Genomic DNA, 20,843 nt, shown 5'->3' with positions numbered 1-20,843 from the left:
ACCCTAAATTTTTTTATTTTCTCTTTTACATTGTTATATCTTGCATTTGATTTATGCTTATTTGTTATGTTAGTTCCATTGTATTTACAATAATTTTACATGTAACTTTTGTTTATCACTTTCAAAACCTCAATAAAAATATTGTAAAACCAAAAATATATATAAATATTAATGGATTTTCCAAATTAAATGAGTTTTTACAGAAGAAAAACAACTCCTTTATAGTTATCATGAATTGCTATGCTATGATTTCCACCTTATTATTGGCTTATAGAAAATACATGTATAAGTGTTTGCAGATGTGTCTGTTTATATGTGATATATTTCTGAGTGCATGTATGTGTGTAGGTGTTTGCCTTTTGGTAATAACGTAACAATAATTTCCAGATGGTTGTAAGAAAGCCGAAGTAAATTTACTTCCGCAATGTGTCTGCATTCTCCCATTACAGTATTTATTTCTCCATCACAGCTGGATCCTGTATGAAAAGCCACACTTCGAAGGTCAAGCTCATGTCCTTGAAGAAGGGGAAGCTGTATTACTGCACCTCTGGGATCCTCCAGGAGCCAGAGCTAAGCCAGAGAAAATCAACATAGGGTCAGTGAAAAGAGTAGTGAAGGTACGTAGGAACTATATGATATTGCATATATGCATTGTGTTTGTTTACCCCTTGGGCAACATCTTTCTTTGATGGAACACTGTGCTAAAAGGAAAGTGGATACTTGAATTGATTTGCAGTTGGTGAATGTGTTTGTTCTATTTTTAAATGGAGATAGTAGCAGTCACATTACATCACATATAAAGATTTTATACATAATTTCATTATCAAACATTAGTATAGAGCATTTACTGTGCTCTCTGAAATACTAGTTGTGTTCCTCCATTGACCATATAGTGCTTTCCTGGTAGTTGGTCAGCAGGATGGTAAATGTGCCCATTGAATGTAGAAATGTGAACTATACTAGTTGGCCTTTTTTTCAGTTCTCATTTTGGGCTTCCTTTCTTTTACATAAAGAAGTAAATAAGGTGTTGCCTTGAAACTTGCACCTATAAAAACCAAATACCCACGATTCCATACATTATTAACAGCCATGCACACTTGATGCAATTTTATTTTTGTTGCTGTGTACATTTCAAAAATGCAAACAGCAGTTAGACAGGCCCCAAAACATGAGAGAAAATTCAATCACATGTTTATTTAAGACATGCACAGCTTAACTGCAATACAGTCAAACACTGAATTATTATTCCATAGGAGACCACACGTGTTAGTAAATTCCACATATTCATAAATTCTTTAGCAGGTGTGTGCATGTCCACATGCATCACAGACCCATAGTAAATTCTGTGAAGATATACTGTAATTTGCTTTTCCATGCACAATTAGTTGGTGTACATGCATACCATTTAGTTAACCAGGTCTAGTTTGTACACTTAGGCCTAATGTACACTTTAGCTGCTAAACTGAAGTTTAGGAGCAGTTGGGTGTTTTTTTCAGCAGCCCCTGAACTTTCCTCTATGTTATCTTATGTGTACATGTATTCTTAGACATTTATAGTAGTTTAGAGGCAAGTTAACCTTCTTAGCGGTATTCCCGAGTGTGGCTCGGGGTTAAATTTCAGAGCCAAAACTTTTCTAGGCCAATGCCAGAACGTATGATTTTCATTTAATCAGTACAGTATTTGTCCGGGGAAAAAAAATGGAAGACCAAGACAACGCATACTCGGAAAGGAAGAATACATTACAATACAATACAATACAATACAATACAATACATTACACCACTTCCAAAGTTGTATTCTTTCCTACGAGAATTTTCGTAACTGTAGTAATCTTTTAATTTTTGATATTAGACTAACTTAAAAAAAAAAAATATCATTAGTCCGATATTCTCATTGTGTACGTATATTAGGCTTTGAAATATCCTGAAGATGGACTCAGGGAGATAGCTGTTCCCTTGGCCCAGAGCAATAATAACACCACTCCCATCGTCTGACTCTAGCTCCCTCTCAGGCATGCTCTAGCTCCCTCTCAAGCATGCTGTTTCTTACAAAAGCAGTATTTTCTGCCCCTATGAGTAAATCCTCCTGAAATCACTCAGAATTTCTAGAACCTTTGGTTTCCAGAGGCCACAAATGCTAGTCCTCTATTCCCCTGAACATATTCATGAATCAGAGGCTGGGTCATTATTTCTCTCATACAAGGGACATTTTTGGCATCAGTAGACATAGCAGAAACTCATCTATACATCCCCATTATCCCCTCACATCAGTGCTTTCTGCATTTTGCTGTGGGAGACCAACACTTCCATGCTGTAGCACTACTATTCAGGCTGTCCTCTATAACGTAGGTGTTAATGAAAGTGCATGTCCCACTTTTGGTTCATGTGCGGACCCAGGACATCCCTATCACAGGTTACCTGGATGACCTTTTGCTGAAGGATTCCTCTGCCACAAACATGTCTGATGACATGCAGCAGATGATTCAGTTCCTTCAAAAATGTGGTTGGAAAATCAATATTCCAAAGTCTGCTCTCCAGCTTTCACACTGTCCGGAATTCCTGGATCTAATCTTGGACACAGCGCAAGCCAGAATTTTCATTCCTCAAGAGAAGGTTGCTTTCGTAAGATTCTGCAGGTGTTTAGGTCAAAAGAGCACCCCTTAGTTTCATACTTACATTGTGAAATAAGCAAATCCACCCCTGGATCGCCTAATGCTCTTGTTCAGCCTGACAAAGCCCTCCCTAACAAAGTGGAGCTCTTATTTTGCATTGGAATAGGGAAAGTTGTTTTTTTCACATTACCTGGAAGGTGATGACAACAGGGCAGGGTTTACAACTGACTGTCCAGAGGACATGGTCCCCACGGGAGCTCCATCAACATTTTGTAACTTAAAGCCACCAGATTATCTCTACAACACTGAATCTGCCCAGTCAGGGTGCAGTCAGACAATGCCACAGCTGGGGCCTTAATAAATCATTAGGGGGGCACCAGAAGACAAGCTGATCTAAAAGAAAATAGTTTTATACTGTGAGCATAAACTTGCATTTCAGCTTTCTCAACTGTATACATCCCTAGAGTGGACAATTTACTTGCAGACTTTCCAAGCTGTCAACATCTAGACCCGGGGGAGTGGTCTCTGTACCCAGAGATCTTTCAAAACTGCTCCGGGACAGCTGTGGAGCCAATTGCACAGGAGTCCTGTGCAGCTTCTGGTCCATTTCAGGTCCAAATTCGGACCAAAATCAGAACTGAAACAGTGAACAGGGACGCACCGGACCCCTGCTGTGAGCCGCTCCGCACAGAGCTGTGAACCCAACCTAAAGCTGTAAAATGCTTTTAATACACTTCTAAAATGCTTTAAAAATGCTTGTAAAAAGCTGCAAAAACGCTTTTAAAAAATGCCTGAAAACGCTAGTAACTCACTACGCTCAGGTATGAATGTAGCCTTAACCTTTTGATAAAAAACCTTGGATACTTACCTTAAAGCGGAGTTCCACCCTAAAAATGAACTTTCCATCGTCCGTTAGCTTAAAAACACCTGAAAAAGAATTGGATAATTTAAATTATTTTTTTTTTTGTTTCACTTACCTTGTATTTAATGAAAATATACTTACCTTCCTTCCTCTTGCGGACATGGCGCACAATGTCACTTCCTCCTTGCATTGACTCCTGGGAGATGAGTGTCATTCATCTCAGGAGTCAATGCGCCTGCACCGGAGTCATTTATTACTTCCGGGGCAGGCACGTCATTCCCTGCTAAACAGCTTCTGGGCATGCCCAGAAGCTGTGCAGGGATGACGTGCCTGCCCCTGAAGTGGTGAGCAGAGCATTCTGGGACACAGACATCCAGGAAGAGGACATGAAGAGGGACGCTCCGGCTTCAGCTGCCCACACCTGAGATGGCAGCGCTGGATAAGACATTTTCAAGGTAAATATTTCTTCTTACAGGTAAGTGAAACAGGGGACAGTTTAGAGGCTATCGTTGCTTAAATGCACTAGTATCTCACAAAAGTGAGTACACCCCTCACATTTTTGTAAATATTTTAAAATCTTTTCATGTGACAACACTGAAAAAATGACACTTTGCTACAATGTAAAGTAGTGAGTGTACAGCTTGTATAACAGTGTAAATATGGTGTTCCCTCAAAATAACTCAATACACAGCCATTAATGTCTAAACTGCTGGCAACAAAAGTGAGCACACCCCTAAGTGAAAATGTCCAAATTGGGCCCAAAGTGTCAATATTTTGTGTGGCCACCATTATTTTCCAGCACTGCCTTAACCCTCTTGGCCATGGAGTTCACCAGAGCTTCACAGGTTGCCACTGGAGTCCTCTTCCACTCCTCTATGATTACACAGAGACCTTGCACTCCTCCAGCCTTCTTCCTTTTGAGGACGCCCCACAGATGCTCAGTAGGGTTAAGGTCTGGAGATATGCTTGGCCAGTCCATCACCTTTACCCTCAGCTTCTTTAGCAAGGCAGTGGTCGTCTTGAAGGTGTGTTTGGGGTCGTTATCATGTTAAAATACTGCCCTGCGGCCCAGTCTCCAAAGGGAGGGGATCATACTCTGCTTCAGTATGTCACAGTATATGTTGGCATTCATGGTTCCCTCAATGAACTGTAGCTCCCCAGTGCCGGCAGCATTAATGCAGCCCCAGACCATGACACACCATGCTTGACTGTAGGCAAGACACACTTGTCTTTGTACTCACCTGGTTGCCGCCACACACTCTTAACACCATCTAAACCAATACAATTTTATCTTGGTCTCATCAGACCACAGGGCATGGTTCCAGTAATCCATGTGCTTAGTCTGCTTGTCTTCAGCAAACTGTTTGCGGGCTTTTTTGTGCATCATCTTTAGAAGAGGCTTCCTTCTGGGACGACAGCCATGCAGACCAATTTAATGCAGTGTGCAGCGTTTGATCTGAGCAGTGACAGGCTGACCCCCCACCCTTTCAACCTCTACAGCAATGCTGGCAGCACTCCTACGCCTATTTCCCAAAGACAACCTCTGGATATGACGCTGAGCATGTGCACTCAACTTCTTTGGTCGACCGAGGAGAGGCCTGTTCTAAGTTGAACCTGTCCTGTTAAACCGCTGTATGGTCTTGGCCACCGTGCTGCAGCTTAGTTTCAGGGTCCTGGCAATCTTCTTATAGCCTAGGCCACCTTTATGTAGAGCAACAATTCTTTTTTCAGATCCTCAGAGAGTTCTTTTGCCATGAGGTGCCATGTTGAACTTCCAGTGACCAGTATGAGAGTTTGAGAGTAATAATACCAAATTTAACACACCTGCTCCCCATTCACAGCTGAGACCTTGTAACACTAACGAGTCACGTAACATTGGGGAGGGAAAATTACTAATTGGGCCCAATTTTCCAGCGGTTTAGACAATAATGGCTGTGTGCTGAGTTATTTTAAAGAGACAAGAAATTGACACTGTTATACAAACTGTACACTCACTACTTTACATTGTAGCAAAGTGTCATTTCTTCAGTGTTGTCACATGAAAAGATATAATAAAATATTTACAAAAATGTAAGGGGTGTACTTACTTTTGTGAGATACTGTGTGTGTGTGTATATGTGTATATATATATATATATATACACATACAGTCAGGTCCATAAATATTGGGACATCTACACAATTCTAATCTTTTTGGCTATATACACCACCACAATGGAATGAAACTAACAAGATGTGCTTTAACTGCAGACTTCCAGCTTTAATTTGAGGGTATTTACATCCAAATCAGGTGAACAGTGTAGGAATTACAATAATTTGTATATGTGTCTCCCACTTTTTAAGGGACCAAAAGTATTGGGACAGATTAACAATCATAAATCAAACTTTCACTTTTTAATACTTGGTTGCAAATCCTTTGCAGTCATTTACAGCCTGAAGTCTGGAACGCATAGACATCACCAGACGCTGGGTTTCATCCCTGGTGATGCTCTGCCAGGCCTCTCCTGCAACTGTCTTCAGTTCCTGCTTATTCTTGGGGCATTTCCCCTTCAGTTTTGTCTTCAGCAAGTGAAATGCATGCTCAATCGGATTCAGGTCAGGTGATTGACTTGGTCATTGCATAACATTCCGCTTCTTTCCCTTAAAAAACTCTTTGGTTGCTTTCGCAGTATGCTTCAGGTCATTGTCCATCTGCACTGTGAAGCGCCGTCCAATGAGTTCTGAAGCATTTGGCTGAATATGAGCTGATAATATTGCTCAAAACACTTCAGAATTCATCCTGCTGCTTTTTTCAGCAGTCACATCATCAATAAATACAAGAGAACCAGTTCCATTGGCAGCCGTACATGCCCATGCCATGACACTACCACCACCATGCTTCATTGATGAGGTGGTATGCTTTGGATCATGAGCAGTTCCTTTCCTTCTCCATACTCTTCTCGTCCCATCACTCTGGTACAAGTTGATCTTGGTCTCATCTGTTCATAGGATGTTTTTCCAGAACTGTGAAGGCTTTTTTAGATGTTGTTTGGCAAACTCTAATCTGGCCTTCCTGTTTTTGAGGCTCACCAATGGTTTACATCTTGTGGTGAACCCTCTGTATTCACTCTGGTGAAGTCTTCTCTTGATTGTTGACTTTGACACACATACACCTACATCCTGGAGAGTGTTCTTGCTTTGGCCAACTGTTGTGAAGGGTGTTTTCTTCACCAGGGAAAGAATTCTTCGGTCATATATATACGAGAGGTGTCTATTAAATAACTGACCTTTATTTATATGTATTACAATTTTAATGCTTTTTCCCTTCAATATATTCCACGTTGATTATTTCATAAATTCAGAGCTGTCCTGTGTCTTGTGCACACTTCCTGTGTTATCTCAAGGAGTCTAATTCGTCCTCCTTGTTCTTATCTAGGACTACAGAATATGTTGTAGAGATGAGGAGAGATTAAATACTCGTACACACTTGACGAAAATCGGACGAAATATCCTCTGATTTTTCTCTCTCATGCTCAGCGGTCATAACAGATTTTAGTTGACAGTGCATAATTTTCCCAAAATTTCTCGTCTGATTTTTCTTTTTTTTGGGACATTTGTTTCTAGCCTTCCGGGTCGTCAGCAACTTCAGATCATGCGGGTCTTTTGTATCCGATTTTTCGCGGATGTACTGCATGCACATTAAACGAAAATTGGTCATGCTGGGGATAAAAATTTTGGTGTTTGTCCCTCCGTTTTTTTTTTCGTTGAAAATGTCGGCATCGGCTGCTGAAAGTTGTGTACACACTAGCCGAAAATCGTACGATTTTACCTCGGATGGGAATTTTCGGCAGATTTTCTACTAGTGTGTACCCCACTTAAGCAATTTAGCAAATGAAACTGGGTTGGCTAACATCACTCAGTCCACAAAAATGTTGTGTTCTCAGCTCAGGAAAGGAACAATAGGACTTATACGTTGAGTGCCTTTCTGGCAGATCAACAGGTATTTCTCTTACGTCCTCCGACAGTCGCCGCCTCTTCATATTCGTCACAATGGGGTTATGACCTTTGCTCCGTAGGAGTAGCTAGGCAACAGAATATGTCAATATTAAGGCTTTTAACATATCCCACCCCCAGGGGGTGGTCCCCTCAGTCAATAACCTCCTACTTCCTGTATCCATACCTCAGTTTCAATGTCTAGCTTGTCAGGAGTAGCTGGATGTCTCTATGCTGGGGCATTTTGTCTCAGCCTTTTCTCTTTTTTGATTTTATTTGAGTTTTTCTCTCTCGCTTTACTTAGCTGTTATTTTTGTCAGCATTAGTTAGTTCTTCTGATGAAGAGGATCATGCGGGCTGGGTCTCGGGCTGACCCCCCTGGTCGCAGGTTGTGGGTCAGTGGCTTCCCAGCCTGCCATCGAGCGTTCAGTCAGGTATTTTTCCTGGCGCAATGAACGACCCATCCCTGTTCGCTGCAGGGATGCTATGGTGAGGTGGCTACCTCACTGGACGCCTTGCGGTATCGCTCCGCAATTCTACTGCGTCCTGGCTGCGACTCTCCCTGTCCCATGTGCAGTGGCTTGATCGCTTGTGCGGGTTCCCCACGCCATATTAGGAGGTAAGTGTATCTGTGTGGGGACCTGTCTGTTTGGGGGGTGTCAGTCTGGGACTGTGTAACCCTGCCCCTGTTCACACTGTTGGACTCCCTATCTGTTTTTAGCTGCACTCTGTGGCATGCAAGGAGGGGGGCTATATTGCACTGTCTCTGTACAGGATGTGTGCTGTGATTTTACTGTGTGACAGGCTGTGTGCTGCGGGGCATGATGTGGATCATGTTTGTGCATACTTGAGGCGACCGCTGCGGCGGACCGCCATTGTGTTTTATTATACTGCATGTGTCTGGTGTTTCGCTGTATGAAGGGGCGGGAGCGGCGTTTTCGGCGCCAAACGCCGCCATTTAGGCGGCGATCGCTCCGGCCTCATGCTGGCACTGCAGGCGGCCATTTTCTTGTAGCCTCCATAGGCTCTAATAGAGCGCCCTGTATTACATCACTTCCTCTTCTCCTGGGCGCACCGATCGAGGCAGCAGCAGCAGCGGTGGTCTCTGCAGGTTTTTTATCCTCTCTATCCTGAATCCTTGCCTGAGTTTTGTGCCTTTCCCTGTGGGGGTCGGTGTGTGAGTGCGGTGGGCTGCGCTGACCGCGCTTTTGGGGGATAGTTACTTTCTTCTCCTGCAAAATTTTTTTTTTGGGGGCATGGATTCTCAGGAAAGCAAATTTCCTCTCACTTTGGTGGGAGGCCAAGGGGCTGCTGTTTCCCCCCCAGGGGGTGATTTGGCTACTGTAGTGGCTAACCTTGCTGCTCAGGTGCAAATGCTGGTGGCTGCTCAATCCACTAAACGGCCCAGACTCTCTATATCATCTGATTCAGAGGGCGAAGGTGATGGGGCTGCTATGGCTGGGGTCCCCTTATCGGGGTCCCGTTTGTCCCTGGACTTTGCAGGGTTGGAGGGTGACGCTGAGGTTGAGGGGGTTGATGATTCTCCCCCTGGCTCGTCTGAAGAGCTTGCACTCATGGATGAGTTGATTGCTTCTATCAAACAAACGTTGCATTTACAGGATGAACCGTGTCCACCTGCCGTTCTGGCTTCCTATGGGACACAGCGGAGGCGCAAAACTTCGCAGGTTTTTCCTTGTACTGAGGATTTTCAGCGCGCTGTTGGTGAACAATGGCGCACTCTAAAGAAACCTTTTGCTGTGCCAAGTAGGTTCAAGCTGCGTTATCCTTTCACGCCCGCTACTGATGAACGTTGGTGTGTGCCACCTCCGGTGGATCACGCGGTGGCGGTTTTGAATAAGTCTACTGCGGTTCCTGCTGAGGATACGCCGGTGTTCCGGGATGCCACGGACAGGAGACTGGAGTCTCTTACCCGTCATACTTATTCGGTTACGTGTGCACAGTGTGGCGGTGTTGTCACGCCGCCTGATTTGGCTGAAGTGTTGGTCTGTGGACCAGTCTTCGCACAAGACCTTCGCTAATGTGCCCTATAACGGATCTCGCCTTTTTGGCGATTCCTTGGATACACTGATAAAAGGGATCACGGGTGGTAAGAGCGCGTTCTTGCCCCAATTCCACAAGGCTAAGGTGACCCACGGTAAGAAGAACGCTTCTTTTCGGCCCTCTCAGGGTTCCTTTCGTGCCTTTCGGTCGCACTATAAGGGCAAGCCGTTCAAAGGCCAAGGCTCCCAGAAGAAGCCATGGACAGGTAAGCAGAAGTCCGGCCAGTCCGGATCCGCTGCCCACAACAGTGCGGCCTGAAGGGGCGCCCTCACCCGGTTCTGGGGTGGGGGGACGCTTGCTCGGTTTTCTTCAACCCTGGCTGACCCGTGTTCGGGACAGGTGGGTTCAGGAAATCGTTCAATCCGGCTACAAGATCGAGTTTCTCTCTCGGCCGGAGAGCAGATTTTTTCCCTCAAATCTTCAACTGTCTCCAGAGCGTTTGCGGGCTCTGCACCTGGCGGTGCAGGACCTGCGGGCTCAGGGAGTGGTGGTTCTGGTGCCTCATCGGGACAGATTTCGGGGGTTCTACTCCAATCTGTTCACCGTGCCCAGGAAGGAGGGCAAGGTGCGTCCGATTCTGGACTTAAAGGCTCTGAACCGCTTTGTGCGGGTTCGCAAGTTCCGCATGGAATCCCTGCGGTCGGTGGTGGCTGCCCTGGTTCCGGGGGAATTCATGGCCTCCATCGACTTGAAGGATGCGTATCTTCACATCCCTATTTTCGAGGGTCACCAGAGGTACCTTCGATTCGCCATTGTGGGGGACCATTACCAATTCGTGGCGCTGCCTTTTGGGCTCGATTCGGCTCCCCGGGTGTTCACCAAGGTGCTTGCACCGGTTCTGGCTTTGTTGAGAGCCCAGGGCATCTCTGTCCTGGGGTATCTGGACGACATCCTGGTTCGGTCGGCGACCGAACAGGGTCTGGTGTCGGACCTGTCAGTCACTGTGCAGACTCTGCAGGAGTTTGGGTGGACGATAAACTTTCCAAATACGACGCTGTGTCCGTCGGTGCGTCTTCCCTATCTGGGGATGGTTCTGGACTCAGTCCAGGCGAAGGTCTTCCTGCCGGAAGAAAAACTTAGGACTCTTCAGGAAGAAGTCAGGTCCCTCAGGGACGTTCCGCGCTCGTCCCTCCGGACGTGCATGCGATGTCTGGGATTAATGGTCTCGGCCTTCGAGGCGATTCCCTTCGCCCAGTTCCACACGCGGGGTCTCCATGCGGAGATCCTGTCCAGGTGGGACGGACGACCGCATTCTCTGGATCTCCAGATCGCATTGAGCCATCGCACCAGAAGGGATCTTCTGTGGTGGCTCCGATCCCCGGCGGTGTCGGGGGGCAAATCTTTTCGTCCTCTTTCATGGACGGTGGTCACCACGGATGCCAGCCTGTCGGGCTGGGGTGGTGTTCTGGGCGTTCTGTCGGAGGCGGAATCCTCCCTTCCGATCAACATTCTGGAATTGCGAGCGATAAATCTCTGCCTTCGACGTTGGACGGACAGGCTGCAGGGCTGTCCGGTTCGGGTGCAGACGGACAATGCCACGGCGGTGGCCTACATCAACCACCAAGGGGGCACCAAGAGTGCCCGAGCGGCTCGGGAAGTGGCCGACATTCTGTCTTGGGCCGAGGCGCACGTCCCGGCGATTTTGGCGGTTCACATTCCGGGGGTGGAGAACTGGCAGGCGGATTATCTGAGTCGCCAGTCCCTGGACCAGGGGGAATGGTCCCTCCACCCGGATGTCTTCCAGATGTTGTGCGCGAAGTGGGGTCTTCCGGATGTGGACCTGTTCGCGTCTCGTCTAAACAACAAGGTGGAAAGGTTCGTGGCAAGGACGCGCGATCCTCGGGCAGACGCGTTGGACGCGTTGGTGGCTCCGTGGCATCAGTATCGTCTGATGTATGCGTTTCCACCGATTCAGCTGCTGTCCAGGTTCCTTTGCAGGTTGACCTCGGAACCGCACACGGTGATTCTTGTGGCACCGGACTGGCCTCGCCGGTCCTGGTACGCAGACCTCGTGAACCTGGCGGTCAACGATCCATGGCGTTTGCCTCTTCGGAAGATCTTCTGTCTCAAGGACCGATCTTCCATCCTGCTTTACAGTCGCTGGCTTTGACGGCCTGGCTGTTGAGACCGAGGTCCTGAAGGATAGGGGTCTCTCTCCGGAGGTCATTCATACTTTGATCAATGCTAGAAAGGCCTCTTCGGGGAAGATATACTACCGCACTTGGAAGGCCTACTTTGCCTGGTGTGAGTCCAGGGGGTATTCCCCTCGCTCGTATTCGGTTTCGAGGGTGTTGGCCTTCCTTCAAACGGGCGTGGACCAGCGTTTAGCGTTGGCCACGATTAAGGGTCAGATTTCTGCTCTGGCCGTTCTTTTTCAATGCCCGGTGGCGTCTAATTCTCTGGTTGGCACCTTTGTTCAAGGGGTGCGACACCTGGTCCCTCCTCGGAGGGAGCCTTTGCTTCCATGGGACTTGAACCTTGTCCTGTCCGTCTTACAACATGCTCCCTTTGAAAAGATCAGGGAGATCTCGTTGCCTCTGTTGTCCAAAAAGGTCGCCTTTTTGGTGGCGATCACTTCGGCTCGCAGAGTTTCAGAGCTGGCAGCTTTGTCCTGCAGGTCTCCGTATTTGGTTCTTCACTTGGATAAGGCGGTCTTGCGTCCTAATCCTTCCTTTCTTCCCAAAAGGGTTTCCGAATTTCACCTCAATGAGGACATTGTCTTGCCTTCGCTTTGCGCGAAGCCTAAGCATCCGAAGGAGGTGGCCTTGCATTCCTTGGATGTTGTCAGGGTTTACCTGAATTCGTCAAAATCCTTTCGCAAAACGGATTCTCTCTTTGTCCTTCCTGAGGGACCTCGGAAGGGCATGGCGGCGTCGGCTTCTACCATCGCCAAATGGATCAGACAGACCATTGAGCAGGCATATGCTTTGCGGGGAAAAGTTCCTCCTATGCCTGTGAAGGCGCACTCTACCAGATCTCTGAGTACGTCTTGGGCCTGTCGTCATGGGGCTTCTGTGGCCCAGGTGTGTAAGGCGGCAACTTGGTCGACCGTTCACACTTTCACAAAATTCTACAAGGTGGATGTTCAGGCATCGGCAGATGCTTCCTTTGGCCGCAAGGTTCTTAGTGCGGCGGTTCCTTAGGGCCCTTTGTTTTTGGACCCTTGGCTGTTGGGATGTTTTTATCCCTAGGTTATTTGTTTTTTCCTGGGTTGTTGCTCATGTTGAGCGAGTTTTTTTCATGCTTCCCAGCTGGTTTCCTTCCTTTGGTAAGGTTCCTTTTTTCTGATGTGGAGACGGCGTTGCCTTAGGCGCGGCTGCGTTTCCCACCCATCATGTTTGCACTGCTTTGGGACGTCCCCATTGTGACGAATATGAAGAGGCGGCGACTGTCGGAGGACGTAAGAGAAAATGGAATTTTTGTAAAATCTTACCTGTAAAATTCCTTTCTCTGAGTCCTCCGACAGTCGCCGCCCCCGCCCCTCTTTTGGGGTTTGGTTGTATACTCTACTGCTATTCCACTGAAACTGAGGTATGGATACAGGAAGTAGGAGGTTATTGACTGAGGGGACCACCCCCTGGGGGTGGGATATGTTAAAAGCCTTAATATTGACATATTCTGTTGCCTAGCTACTCCTACGGAGCAAAGGTCATAACCCCATTGTGACGAATATGAAGAGGCGGCGACTGTCGGAGGACTCAGAGAAAGGAATTTTACAGGTAAGATTTTACAAAAATTCAGTTTTTTCTGCACTTGCAGTGTCTTGCAACACGTTCTTCATATGCTTGTTACCTTTTGTGCTTTTAGATGTAGCATTAACATCCAAGCCCTCCGAATCTCATGTTGTCCTCTTCTCAACTGCCGCTCCTATGCTGCAGGTCTGGGTCTGTGCCGCCATGTTTTCTGTCATCAGAAGCTAGCTCTCTCTTTCTAATTTTTGCAGCTGGCCTCTAATAATGCAGCGCCAGATCTCATGCATGCACAGATGGAGATTTGGTGCCATGTCGTTCTGTTTATGGCTGCAAGACCAAGGTGTCTGGAGGGAAAGTGTCTTGAGATTTTGTGAACAATTGATAATGCAGCCTCCTAGAATATGTGGTGTAGGTATCCCAGGAGGCAGCAGGAGGGCAAAGCAAACATGTATCTTGCCTAGGCAAGGGGGGGCAGCTGAACTAATGTAATGTAAAAAAACACTGCCTGCATTGGATTGTTAGGTGGGAGGAAGGGGGAAGGAGATGACAGTTTAGAGATGTACAGCATATGTTTTTTTTTTATTGTGTATGTTTTTTATATTATTATAATTATTATTATTATTGTGCATACTTTAAGCGCCTGTTGTTTGTTCTGTTCAGGATTACTTTCCAGAGGTTGTAATATCCCCTCTAGAGGACACATTGGATTCTCCAGTTTATATGCATACAGAGGTTCCATCCTTGGAGCATCTGGTGGACAAGCGCCCTCGATCGTTAACAGTAAATTCAGGAGTGTGAGTATGGTTTGTTGCAACTAGATTTTTCCATATTCATGAAATTAGAATTGTTACACAAGTCAATATACTGTATAATAAGGTTTAGCACCCAGTTTAATAACAATGTTTCTAGACTATACATGTAAGGAGAGCTATATGTAGGTTACTGGAGGCTTAGGCAGATGAACCTAACTGTCCTGAGCTCCGTCCCCTCCCCAGGCTACACCTCTTTCACATATACTTTATTCTGCTCCCAGTTTTTGCTACAGGGCAAAAATTTCTGTTATTTGTGTGACAAGTTTCTACAAGTTTGTTTACTGATCAGCTTAGAAAAATTAAAGTATAACTAAAGGCAAAACTTTTTTTTTTTAGTTTTGAATAGAGTGTAGTTAAATTAGAGCACCTGTCCATTTTGTATTGCTGTCTGTGCCCCCATTAGGGAGAGTCACTCCCCCTATTTGTCTTATCTACCATTAAAATTTAAATGAAAAGAAAATCCAACATTTTGGGTTTTCCCCAGAAAAGAATTAGAGGGGAAATCTTCCAATGGGGACATTAGTTCTGGTGACCTGGGGAGCCCTAAGGGATTCCCTTATTTGCATAAATTTCCTCCCACTTCCTGTTTTGGCAATGAGACAGATATTGAAAATAAATCTCCCCAATGAGCATAAAAATAACTGACAGGGGTTGTAACCATCTCTAACCAAAATGGAAAAAAAGTTTTGCCTATAGTTCTATAATAACTTGCTAGCTGTCCAAAGAAAAATACTTCTTTGTTTGTTTCCTATAAGTGGGTGCAGGCAGTTTGAGACTTGTGGTAGATCTGGTCCTGAATTTTACTTGTTTTTTTCTCTGGATTTTATTGTTATAGCACCACTGTAATGCAGCCATCAATAGAGTCCTCCATTCACCACCAGCGAAACACAAGTTACCGTACTTTCTTTCCATTTGTAGTAAAACAAGGGAAACCTGCCAGGAGAAAAATGTATAGGCTGCAGTTGCCGTTCCCTTCTTCTGAAAATGCTATTTGCCTGACTGCCATGCTGATGCATTGGCTTTAACTATTTCTGACCAATAATCAGTAGAGATATAACAATTTAATATTTTTATCTAGTAATGTGATGTGTGCTTGTTCCAGGTGTGTGTCTAAATCTTACTGAAGCCAGACACAGCAGGCAACTGGCACTTTCAAGAGGAAGTCAGCATTTTCAGCCCCGATACTTCCTTACACTGACCCTAGCACATAAATAGACACTCAGGACATTCAGGGCAAATAGACTGTGGGGTTGATTTACTAAAACTGGCGAGTGAAAATCTGGTGTAGCTCTAAATAGAAACCAAAAGGCTTCTATTTTTTATTTTGTCAAAGTATAACTGAACAAGCTGGATTTAGAAGCTCCTTGGCTACCACGCACAGCTGTATCAGATTTTGCACTCTCTAGTTTTAGTAAATTAACCCCAGTGTATTCATAAGGACCCTCCTCCTCCCAAACCCCTAATACTCACCATGCTAACACCCCCCTCGCTGCTCCTTCCTTAGTTGTAGACACATTAAAATCCTTACTGTCATACTCCAAGGCTGGAAGTGATTTCACTCTGTGAGTCATGTGCATGGACCTAGTGGTTGGGGACTAGGAAGAGTTCACCTGCTCCCCAGTGCCTGAAAGCACTTGTTTTTTTCTTACGTCCTCTGACAGTCGCCGCCCGTTCAGTTAGCCTTAACAAGTGGGTTATGGCGCCCTCTGCAGGAGCATGCTAGGCCTTTACACATAACACACCTCTAGGGGGCTGTTCCTCAGCTATTACCCATCAGCCACTAGGAGCTGCTCTTCAGTTTTATGCTGCCTAGCGTTAGGAGTAGGCTAGGTCTTCCCTGCTGGGACCTAGTGTCTCAGTTTCTTTATATTTTTTTCTTGAAAAGTGTTTTTTTCTTTGAAAATAGCTTTTTTATTTCACTCACTATCGCTAGTTAGTCAGGGAATTCCTGGAGGACTACAAGCGACAGGAGAGCTGGGCCTCACACTGGATGATATAGATCCTTATGGAGTCCTAGCCTGCCACCAAGCATCGCCGGTCATTGGTGCGCCCTGGCCTTGCAACGACAGTGCCCCTTGGTATGGGGACGAGCCTGCGGAGTTCCTTCTTTGCCAGGATATCTCAACTCCAGAAGGCCCGTAAGTTGCTAGCATCCTTCCAGGCTGACGGCACCCCCACTCAGGGTGGGAGGTGATCTGTATCAGAGCAGTGCCCGCGTTCCCTGGACTGGTGAGTGCTACTACCCCTGGGTCCCTGAAAGGGGACTATTATCTGTGGGGATGTTCTGTGGGCCCACTCTTAGGGGATGGCAGTACATGGTGGCTTCTTTGGTATCCCCCTCCTAGCCGTATTGTACGGCCCCCTTCCTCTCTGCCCCTGCTGGGGGCGATCTGTGGTGCATACTGCCATGACTAGCGGGTGAGGAGGCTTCGTACATCACGGGGGTGCTCTCTGGGGTTCCCTGTGGGGGCCAGCTCATGTATTTTTTGCTCTATTTGGTGCCGTTCGCGCGGCCGCCATTTTGGTTGAGAGCAGGCTGTTTGGGACTCACTGTGTGGGCAGCAGCCATTTTAGCTCTTCGTTTTGGTGCCGATCAGGCGCCATCTTTGGTATGGGCAACCGCCTAGTAAGGGCGGCAGCCATTTTGCCTGTGCTTCCTCCCATAGACTTTGTCCATTTAGATCTCTACTGGGAAAACAATTGATAACCTCCTTCTGAAAATTCCAGGTATTTTTGCCCCCGCCAGAAGAAAACACTGGGATTAATTTACTCTACTAAAACTGGAGAGTGCAAAATCTGGTGCAGTTGTGCATGGTAGCCAATTAGCTTCAAATTATGGCTTGCTCAATTAGGCTTTGACAAAAAAATTGGAGAACATAAAAAAATAATAAAAGTGCAGTTGTTATCAATAGCAAGAAACCAGTTTTCACCTTTCATTTTAAATCAATTTTGCGCCAATATTTTTTCCCCAGTTGTAAATCAAGTCTAATGATAACTATAAAAATCACTCTAGCGCATGTTTGGGTGTGCTTGATTGTGGTACGAATTTTAGATTGTAAACACACGTTGTAAATGGTTGAACAATCTCTCTAAAGCTCTATGGAACAGGTCATTACTGTATAATCGAATAAAATAAAACTTTCATTATGGTCCATTCACAGCTGGCTGACCTATAGCGAGCCTCAGTATAACGGTGCGGTATCCGTGTTGGAGGAAGGCTGCGATCTGCCTCAAATCCAGGCATGTGGCGTAAAATCAATGCGCCCTTTGAAAATGGTAAGAAACCCCTTAATCTCTTACTAATGGTATATGATGGTACAAATCTGAAAAGTGTAGGCAGTACTTTTCTCCTGCAGGTTAGGAATCACTCGGAACAATCTGATTGGTGGAAACAAGATGCATTTATAAAGAAGACTGCGGCAGAATTGGAGTTGTTGTATATAACAACAAATCAAGTTTTAACTTTTAAATAAAACTCCTCTTTCTGTCGATTGTATAAACCCATTTTTTATTTCTTTTTGTGATGACATTTCCTACCTTTCATTAGCGTGGAAAATGTATTAAAAAGTAGTTGTGACTCTGAGATTGCTTTCCTGTAGTCTTCTGTGGCTGCCAGTGATTGCACTCTGTGACTTCAGTATTCAAAGCCTAATTGTGTGGAAGGAACAAATGTCTGCTTAATTCTTTTCCCTTCATTTCAGGGCGGATTAAAAGTGCAGCTACCAAATGATCCGAAGGTAAGTGATTGAATTGCTATGGCAACAACTTTGAATACATAATTCTACAGTGTGTCATTTTTTATGTCAGAAATATGCTTAAATTATGAACGGTTTTACAGATAATTATATATGAAAAGCCACATTTTCAAGGGTGGTCAAGAGAGATCACAGAACATGCCAGCCGCATCGGGAAGCTTATTAGTGATGAAGACAATACTGATCCCCTAGATGTTGGATCCATTCGAGTTGTTGGTGGAATGTGAGTTCTTCTTTGAAAACCTTTAGTAGAATTTTGAATGTATAAACATTTCAGGTTTGTAATGGAAGCATTTCTGAGAAAAACTTTACTAACCAGGAATGTAAAATGAAAGTCTCTATATACTTTACAGGAAAGCTGCGAATCAATTGTTTTCTGAGCCGGGAGCTTTTAGCATCAAACTATAGGGCATGACTACTCTCTTAGATAAGGTGGCTGCATTCGTTTTCTTTCTTTTTTTTTTTAGGGTTTTTTCTTTTATGTTATCCTTGTTTTCCTTCGTAACACACTTCCTGTTTTTAGGTGACGGTGCTTACTCATTGTACTGTATCTATTCTAGAGCAGGGTTGTCAGCCTGAGACACTTCATTTCTAGTCCTCTCTGATTCAGTCATCACGTGATCCCACAGCTCTGACTCCTCTGTGTCCAGGGAGTGCTCGACAATGGCTGGGAATCTAGCAGATTTAAATGGCCATAGATGGTTTGGGCAGGCTGAATGTACCAAGTTGTTCGAGCGGTCAACTTGGGTGCATGGTACAGCCTGCCAGATTCACTTGTGATTATTGCTAGTGGCTGCTATAGCCATGATCACTGTATTCTCCCAACGGGGGTGGGGGGCGTAGGTCAGTCCCCGCCAGGAGAATACAGTGTTTATTACTAGCGGCTATAGCGACCGCTAGATATAATGGCAGGCTGTACCCAATTTGATCACACAGCAGACAACTGCTCAGCAGGAGGAATTCCCCTGTCAGCACTGTCTGAGTTGATGGGGAAATCATGCAAATTTCTTTCGGTTGCAGGAAAGACACTTGCACCGTCTATGGCCTGCCTAAGGCCCCTTTCACACGGACTTTCTGATCAGGTCCGCCTGTCAGTGGTTCAGGCGGACCTGATCGGATGCTCCATTCAGCCCTATGAAGCAGCTGATGTCAGCGGAGACATCTCTGCTGACACCTGCTGCTATCCGATCCGATATGGTCCGTGAAATCCAGACGTATGGAAATCCTATTTTCCATCCGTCTGGAGGATCGGATTGGATGAAAACGGACAGGCGGCCCGTTTTCATCCAATCTCCCATAGAGGAGAGCGGGGATCTGACAGCTCCATCTCTGCAAAGTAAGCGGAGATGGACCTGTCATCGGTGGATCGATCCCTGCTAAGCAAAACTGAGTCCGCCGGGCAGAAAGCCCGTGTGAAAGGACCCAAACATTAAAGCTGAACTCCAGCTTTAAGCAGTTACAGCTGTTTTTTGGGGATAAAGCTTTTAAATGAATAAATAAAAATGTATCATTTTAACAACCCCTGTCAATGATAAATGGTTAGTCTCAATCTTCTAACTGCTATTTTGTCTGAACAGCTTAGTCTGTTAAAGGAAGTTGGCTGGATCATCAGGTAAAAATAAAGTGAAGAAAAAGCCTAAAAAGACAAAAGAAATGCAGCTACCACATCTAATGGATATATATCTGTTCTGGCTATGAAGCCTTATATACAGAAAAGGGCGTAATACTTTAAGAAGGACCAAAGACCAGATTTACCAGATTTTGCAAAGTGTTATGCCTCGTACATACGCATCGATAGTTGGCCGTGAATTTTTGGCCAACGTCCGATCGTCTGATTTTCGGCTTGTTAGTATGATGCTTTCGACAACTGATTGCGACTTTTCGGCCGAATAAAATCTGGTGTGCAGGCTATAAAATTTTTGTTGGCCGTCAACACAACGGCCGACTTTCCGTCAGTCAGTACAAGATTTCGGCAGACAAAAATCTGATGAGCAAGACTGGGCATGCTCAGAGAAGAAAAAACACACGGAAAGTATACCAGCACATGACATCACTTCTGAAGTTGGTTTTTGTTGGCCGAGAAAATTCGTGTGCAGTCTAGAGCACATTTCAACCAACACAACAACACTGGACAAAAGACTTCAAAAGATAATCATTGCTTGTGTACGAGGCATTAGTCTACATCAGTGATGGCGAACCTTGGCACCCCAGATGTTTTTGGATTACGTTTCCCATGATGCTCCTGTACTCTGCAGTGTAGTTGAGCATCATGGGAAATGTAGTCCCAAAACATCTGGGGTGCCAAGATTCGCCATCACTGATCTAGGTTTACACTGCTGTGATCCGATTTTGATACGACTTTCAGTGCGATAATGTAGTGCAACTTGGATGCAACTTTGATGCTACTTTGAAGTGGTTTGCATATTCTATAGAACCATTATTGCACCAAAGTAGTAAAGGAACTTTTTCCAAAATCGCACCTAGCAGAGTTGCACTGAACACATTTCCATTGTCATACAATTATTTACACCTCACGTTGCATCTGAAAACGCAATCGTGTGAATTAAATATATTTACAGACGGCAAGTGATTACATTTTTCTTATTGATGAAAATAATTATATCTGCTGATTTGAACAGTTTCTGACTTGTATTTCCATGTTGTTTAGATGGGTTGGCTATGAAAAAGAACGATACAAAGGGTACCAGTATCTCTTAGAAGAGGGCGAATATGAGGACTGCCAAGCTTGGGGAGGATACAATAGCACTTTGCAGTCCATTCGGTATCTGCAGGCTGTAAGTAGTCCTTAGCATCATATTATATGTGTCTATCAATGAAGTGTCCATAATGAATTATGACTGACACTACAGGAACTGTCATTTGCTTGGGTTGTCTTCCTTAATCAAACATATTGGCTGCTTTTTCTCTCTACGCGTGAAAATAAATGCCATTGAGGAATGTGTTATAGAGGATCTATTTTTTGTCCTCCGAGTTCATCTAAGAATTTAGTTTTGATGTTCAGTGTGCCTTTAAGTAAAACACTAAAAATCTTGATGTCCTACTGACATACCAACTCCCA

The 20,843-nt window shown here is 45.2% G+C and overlaps 1 protein-coding gene across 1 annotated transcript in view; it reads left to right on the top strand.

Annotated features, from left to right (window-relative positions):
• Positions 1–20,843, top strand: part of CRYBG3 (crystallin beta-gamma domain containing 3) — a 297,693-nt gene that overhangs the window by 188,489 nt on the left and 88,361 nt on the right. The window contains exons 7-12 of the mRNA XM_082245519.1: positions 470–617; positions 13,858–13,991; positions 17,171–17,285; positions 17,711–17,746; positions 17,848–17,987; positions 20,433–20,559. Of these exons, the coding sequence (XP_082101645.1) occupies positions 470–617; positions 13,858–13,991; positions 17,171–17,285; positions 17,711–17,746; positions 17,848–17,987; positions 20,433–20,559 (700 nt within the window). The remainder of the gene's footprint in view (positions 1–469; positions 618–13,857; positions 13,992–17,170; positions 17,286–17,710; positions 17,747–17,847; positions 17,988–20,432; positions 20,560–20,843) is intronic.

The sequence above is a fragment of the Pelophylax lessonae genome (assembly GCF_965119305.1).
Source record: "Pelophylax lessonae genome assembly, chromosome: 2".
NCBI lineage: Eukaryota > Metazoa > Chordata > Amphibia > Anura > Ranidae > Pelophylax > Pelophylax lessonae.
The sequence above is the reverse complement of the archived record's forward strand: the minus strand, read 5'-3'. Positions and strand labels throughout refer to the sequence as shown.